Source organism: Triticum dicoccoides, chromosome 3A (genome assembly GCF_002162155.2).
Source record: "Triticum dicoccoides isolate Atlit2015 ecotype Zavitan chromosome 3A, WEW_v2.0, whole genome shotgun sequence".
Lineage (NCBI taxonomy): Eukaryota > Viridiplantae > Streptophyta > Magnoliopsida > Poales > Poaceae > Triticum > Triticum dicoccoides.
Window position 1 is genome coordinate 596,050,022 of NC_041384.1, and position 7,067 is coordinate 596,057,088.

The 7,067-nt window shown below is 54.5% G+C and overlaps 1 protein-coding gene across 1 annotated transcript; it reads left to right on the forward strand.

The window, feature by feature from the left end:
* The first annotated feature begins 853 nt into the window (after positions 1 to 853).
* Positions 854 to 3,448, forward strand: LOC119269446 (WRKY transcription factor WRKY24-like). Its single transcript, XM_037551276.1, has 4 exons — positions 854 to 1,246; positions 1,340 to 1,555; positions 1,806 to 2,380; positions 2,470 to 3,448. The coding sequence occupies exons 1-4, from the start codon at positions 992 to 994 to the stop codon at positions 3,110 to 3,112; spliced, it is 1,689 nt and encodes a 562-aa protein (XP_037407173.1). The 5' UTR covers positions 854 to 991; the 3' UTR covers positions 3,113 to 3,448.
* Positions 3,449 to 7,067: the final 3,619 nt, after the last annotated feature.

The following is a 7,067-nucleotide window of genomic DNA, read 5'->3' on the forward strand; positions in this document are numbered from 1 at the left end:
ACTTATCTCATGACAACCACTCCTACCAAAGTAGTTTAATTTTAAAAGGAGGGCAGTCCTGATTTACTAGAAAAGAGGTCAGCAAGTAGAATTATTTAACCCATGCATCTAGAAAGATATTGGTGGGCGCAACTTTGGGTCCGGGTTGAAACAAAAAAATCAGAGGGTTAAATAATATGCGTAGTGTCACTTTAAGAAGGAAAGAATAACTTTTCAAAACATTATTTGTAAATTCTACCGAATGGACTATTTTCTTCGTATAGGAGTTGAAAACACATGTCATCGAAAGATACTTCCGAAGTTTGTTTGTGTTTCTAAAGTTCTTGCTCCACTGCAATTGAGTACAATGATCAGTGATCAGAGCAAGAACAAAAACGGATATACAACGAAGAACAACTACAAAAGGCAGCCAAGGAGTTGTTCTTCCCATATATGTACAAGAACATAGCTCCAAACAGTAAATCGTATCGAAGCATCATAATTAAACTAGTTTTGCGTTCTGTCTCTTAGCTTCAATCATGCTGATTTAATCCCCTCAACACTTGTTTAGAACCAAGGAGTACAATCCACGCTGGACGTTGGAACAGGTCAAAGAAATGAGCCACGACCACCAACTCCTCCTCTCACCCAGAACCGTACCCGCACCCGCACTAGCGTGTCAGGATGCCTGCCACGTCGCCCCCACTCAGCGGCATGGCTCGTCGCTACTGGTGGGTACCTCCCGTCAGCCCGTCGCTCGTCGCTCGTTAGCCTAACGCGCCGCCAGTCAAACGGCACGAGGTTTGACCAGTCCACGGTCAAAGTTTTCGAAGCTCTATATAGTCCTCCTCCCCCGTTCCGTCCAAGCAATCCAACCGATCGCCCCTCCCCCTCCGCCTCCTCCTCCTCCTCTCCCTCGCCGTACGTACACGCCGGACGCAGACACGCCGGCCGGACGACCGTCGCACGTCGTAACTCACACGCGCGCAATTTTGGATCAGAGCCCTCTCCGATGACTACCTCGTCGTCAGGGAGCGTGGAGACGTCGACCAACTCGAGGCCGGGCTCCTTCTCCTTCGGGAGCGCGAGCTTCACTGAAATGCTGGGCGGCTCCGCCGCGGCCGGCGGCGCGTCCGGGTACAAGGCCCTGACCCCGCCTTCCCTGCCGCTCTCGCCCTCGCTCATGTCCCCGTCGTCCTTCTTCAGCATGCCCGCCGGCATGAACCTCGCCGACTTCCTCGACTCCCCGGTGCTCCTCACCTCCAGTGTAAGCAAGAACGCCATGGAATGGAATTCCGTTGGCGCCATGTCATCGATTGAGTTCGTGTCGCTGATTCGCGGTTTTGGTTTGTCGTTTCAGATCTTCCCGTCACCCACGACGGGCGCGTTCGGGTCGCAGTTCAACTGGCAGCCGGAGGCGCCGACGCCGAGCGCCGCCGAGCAGGGCGGCAAGGAGGAGCAGAGGCAGCCCTACTCCGACTTCTCGTTCCAGACGGCGCCGGCGAATGGCGAGGAGGCCGCGCGTGCGACGACGACGACGACTAGCTTACAGCCACCGGTTGCGGTGGCGTCACAGGTGAGATCACGAACCATGCGGTGTCCTCGTCGACTTTGTCAAATAAGTATAAACTAGTTGCGGTATAGAATACCATTTTTCTTCATTCCGCGTCCACAAACGGAGCACCTGTCGCGCTGTCGTGTCATCATCTTTTCATTTTTATAGGATGGTTGTGAGAAATAGTCCCCGTGATAGTGATTGATTAGCGGAAATCCCAACAGCGCACGAGAGATTCCCTAATTTTAAATTATCCTTTGCAATGATTCAGGGGGAGGAGGCGTACACAGGCCAGCAGCCGCAGCAGCAGGCATGGGGGTACGGCCAGCAACAAGAAGGCATGGACGCGAGTGGCGCCAACCCGGCGAGCTTCGGCGCGCCGGCGCTCCAGGCGACCTCGTCGGAGATGGCGCCTGCCGGCGCGTACAGGCAGACGCACTCGCAGAGGCGGTCGTCGGACGACGGGTACAACTGGCGCAAGTACGGGCAGAAGCAGGTGAAGGGGAGCGAGAACCCCCGCAGCTACTACAAGTGCACCTTCCCCAACTGCCCCACCAAGAAGAAGGTGGAGACCTCCCTGGAGGGCCAGATCACCGAGATCGTCTACAAGGGCACGCACAACCACGCCAAGCCGCTCAACACGCGCAGGGGCTCCGGCGGCGGCGCGGCCGCGGCCCAGGTGCTGCAGAGCGGCGGCGACGCGTCCGAGAATTCCTTCGGAGGGATGGTCACCACGCCCGAGAACTCCTCGGCGTCCTTCGGGGACGACGAGAACGGTGTAAGCTCGCCGCGGTCTGGCAACGTCGGCCGTAACGACAACGACGATGATGAGCCGGATTCCAAGAGGTGAGCACCGATTCATATCCAATGTGTACATGCGAGTTGCATTCTTGGAGGAACAGAGGAAATTAACCTGCTATCGGCAAAAATTTCAGGAGGAGAGACGGTGGTGACGGCGAGGGAATGAACATGGCCGGCAACCGGACGGTGCGGGAGCCGAGGGTGGTCGTCCAGACCATGAGCGACATCGACATCCTCGACGACGGGTACCGGTGGAGGAAGTACGGGCAGAAGGTGGTGAAGGGCAACCCGAACCCGCGGAGCTATTACAAGTGCACCACGGTGGGGTGCCCCGTGCGGAAGCACGTGGAGCGCGCGTCCCACGACCTGCGCGCGGTGATCACCACGTACGAGGGCAAGCACAACCACGACGTGCCGGCCGCCAGGGGGAGCGCCGCGCTCTACCGCCCCGCGCCACGGGCGGCGGACAGCACCGCGAGCACCGGCCACTACCTGAACCCGCAGCCGTCCGCCATGGCGTACCAAGCCAACGCCGCCCCCGCCGTGGCCGGGACACAGCAGTATGCGCCGAGGCCCAACGGGTTCAGCGGCCAGAACCAGGGCTCGTTCGGCTTCAACGGCAGCTTCGGCTTCTCCGGGCCCGGGTTCGACAACCCGACGGCGTCGTACATGAGCCAGCACCAGCAGCAGCAGAGGCAGAACGACGCGATGCACGCGTCGAGCGCCAAGGAGGAGCCGAGGGAGGAGGACATGTTCTTCCAGAACTCCCAGTACTGAGCGACGAGTGTCAGAAATGGCAAACGACACGACGAGACGGAGCTTTATCCTGTAATACGTAATCGTACTAGGATAGGCGTAGACACATTCGTTTATTTGTTGGGAGGCCCATGGATGCAGAGGGCTGCACAGAAGGGTCCCCCTTCCTTAACACAACGGAGTAAAGAAAATATTTAGGGCTGTAGCATACACACAAGATAGGGGGTTGAAGCAGTTTTGCTTTGCCATTGTTTCACACTTGCACACAGAAGTATGTTGTTGAATTCAAATTTTAGTAATAGCAGATATTTGTCACTATTCAAGTGAATTATGAGATAGTGGTATGTTTTATTCTCAGCGATAGCGTACCAGACCTCGGATGTACTCACTGTAATCCAATCATTTTGTAGTTATACACACTACAGACTGAACAAACAAATGATATATACCGAATTATGGTTTGGCAGCTAAAAAAGTCCAGTTTATAAGCCTAAACTTGCACCTCGGGTGAACATTCAACCCTCAGCTTCAAAATCAGTCATCCCACATCTCGAACTAACCAACCGTTTAGGAATCACCCCCCCATCCCCCGGTTTTGACTTAAGCGATTTTGACTGCCGAGTTAGCCCGTGAGGCCAACTCCTTAATGTGGAACCGCACAGATCATACACCTTCATTGCTTCTTGCGAGCTCGCACTCACGGGAACCACTCCTTCCATTTTGTCCCCACCCAAACACCACCTTCCCAACCACTTGAGGTGTTGTCGGACATGTGCCCCGGACCGTCGCGCCGAGCCGATTAACCCGGTGCCCCCCTGTCGGTGTCAAAACTGGCAGATCTCGGATAGGTGGTCCCAAGCTGTGTATCTGACGATCGATGGTAACAAGGGACACAAGGGACACAATGTTTTACCAAGGTTCAGGCCCTCTTAAAGGAGGTAAAACCCTACGTCCTGCTTGATTATATTCGATGTGTATAAGGGTTACAAGAGTTGATCTACCTCAAGATCATAATGATTAAACCCTAGTTGTTTAGCCTATGATTATTCTGATAGCCTCTACGGACTAACCCCTACGGTTTATATACACACTAGAGGGGTCTAGGGTTATACAGAGTCGGTTTGCAAAGGAAAGAAAGAGTACACCCGGACATCAAACTTGCCATCCACGCATATGGGAGTCCTATCCGGACACGGGGGATAGTCTTCTGCTTTATCTTCACGACCCGTCAGTCCGGCCCATATTGAATAATCTAGACACCCGAGGACCCCCTAATCCAGGACTCCCTTAGTAGCCACTGAACCAATCTTCGATGACGATCTGTTTGGCATGACAAGGCGGATTCCTTCTCCTAAATTTTTAAGTCAGCTTCCTGCATAAAGGAGCTGTGTCCGGCTCTGCATAATCAATACAACCCTTAGCCACAAAGGCAAGACATAAAAACAGGAACATTGTCTTTTACTGGCAACTTTTTCGGGGAAGCGTCACACTTGAGTCTTCAACATTTTGAACCGTTTTTATGCCTCCCGTTTCGTGTTTCGAGGCTTAGCCTTCATTGGCACATCTTGTCAAAACAGAGTTGGTGCCCGCCCATTACGGGATTCTCATCAATATGGTTTGGGTAACCCAACCGCGCCTTACGCACGATCTCATTGGGAACAGGCGAGGTTTATGGCTTGAGAGGGGGGCGTTTGGTATTTTTGCCGCCTATAAGAGGGTAAAAATCCCTTCTTTTTTCCCACACCTTCCTCTAGCTTATGCCTTCCAGCCTTCCAGCTCCAGCGCCCAAAAATTCCAATCTTTCCCACCACTACCACCCTCCCCAGCAATGGTCGGGTCCGGTTCCAAGGGCAAGTGGGAGGTCTCCTCCGTCACCGAGAAGGACATCAAGGAGCTTCAGAGCTCGGGCTATCTATCCACGGGTATCGCACACAGGCTTCTTAACAAAGATCAGGTTATCCCAACTCCGGAGCATGGCGAGAGGGTCGTGTTCATCCCCCATTTCCTCCGAGGGCTAGGGTTTCCCCTCCACCCCTTCGTCCCAGGCCTCATGTTCTATTACGCGCTAGATTTCCACGATCTAGCCCTAAATTCCTTCCTCCACATATCGGCGTTCATCATCGTGTGTGAGGCTCTTCTCCGCACACCCCCACACTTTGGCCTATGGCTCAAGGTCTTCAATATGAAGCCGAAGGTAGTCGGCGGACAACACGCGGAGTGTGGCGGGGCTATGATAAGCAAGCTTCCCAACGTCGTCTGGCCCAAAGGGGCATTTGTGGATACAGTCAAGGTGTGGCAGCAGGAGTGGTTCTACATCATCGAACTCCGCGACACCAACTGGGTGGCCATGCCTGACTTCAGATACGGACCCCCCACGAGACTCACCTCATGGACCGCCAAGGGCCTTGATTGGGGGTCCCAACCGGAGGTGCAGATGCTGCAGAAACGCATCTCCAACGTGTTGGGTTCGGACACCGGTCTCACAAACGTGATTCAGGTGATGCTCTTCCGCCGCATCCTTCCCTGCCAACTCCGGGCCTCCCCATGTGGGAGTTCAATCCGAAGGAGCCACGGACCTTGAAGCGTTTCTTCGGCACCATGCACAAAGATATATGGAAGCAACTCTTCAAGGCTCAGAAAATTTGGCCGATGAAGACCGAAGACATCAGACTCGACATCGAGAACCCAACCTCGCCGATAAGCATAATTTCTCCGAAGACCTATTCGGTCAATAATTCAGATATAATATATTGCCTGCCTTTCGTACAGGGATGGACGAAAAAGGCAGAGCGGATCAAGTGCCCGGCACCACTACCTGAGGACCCACCCACACCCCAGCTAACGAAGATGCTGGTCCCGGCGCCCTATCAGGCGCCGGAGAAGAAGGCCAAGAAGAAGAAAGGCAAGGAGGCCAAGGGCGGCCCCCGCCACAAAGGTCCTTCACACACGGTGTCTGGAGAGACCGAAGCCCTCTCTTCCCACGAGGAAGACGAGGAAGAAGAGGAGGAGGAGGAGGTGGAAAACGACTCCCCACGTAAGGGGAGGAAGAAGAAGAGGGCGGCCTCCGAGGACCCGAAGGGGCAGGCGCCCAAGAGAGGGAAGGTGATCCCCTTGGACAGTTCGGACTCAGAGTCCGAACTAGTCCCCAAGAGGCCTCCCAGGGTGAAGCCCCTAACCGAATTGTAAGTATTTAGAAACCTACTATTTATCTTCGGTCTTCCTGTTTCCATTACATAAGTTATTTTTTTATTTGCCTTTCAGCCCTCCACGCGAGCTCCCGCAAACTCCATTATCGGAGGGGAACTCACTGCCACCCGAAATGGCAGAGAGTGAAACGCCGCCGCGAGCTCCCTCGCCTATCACCATGGGGGACGCCGAAGTGTCGTCCCGAAGGACCTCTCCTAGCCGAGGAGGGGTGAGAGAGGCCGTCGGGAAAGCGTTCGAGGTTAATACCTCGGTCGCCGAAGACCTAGGGGGGACGACCCCTATGACAACCAACAGCGGGGAGCCCCAACAATCCGGGCCCCAGCCAAACACCATCTCGGAGACCAACGCGGCCCCGGGATCAGGCGAGCAGCCCCCTTTGAAAGAGGGGGGAGGAGCATCAGCTCCATCGGCGACCTCCACTAATCCGGAGGCGCCCAACGCTCTGGAGGAAGCACTGCAGCGTGCTTCCATCATGGTGGAGCATCGCACCCTGATGGGTGTGGTGGTGGAGAAGGTTCGGTCTGCCAAGAGTGGACTGAATGAAGCCTTCACCAGCCTACTAACAGGCTTGAGGTAGGCGATGTAATGTTCTAAAAACTTTTCATATAGAGGAATATACCTGTGCACAGACAATAGCCCCTGAAGCTCTGTCTAGTTTTTAAAAGAAATCGGACAGAGGATCCACGTAGTATTCGGGAGAGTTAACATGCTATGCTATTATTGTAACATGCTTCCCTGTTGGCGGCAACTGCCCAGGCCGCAGAAGTTT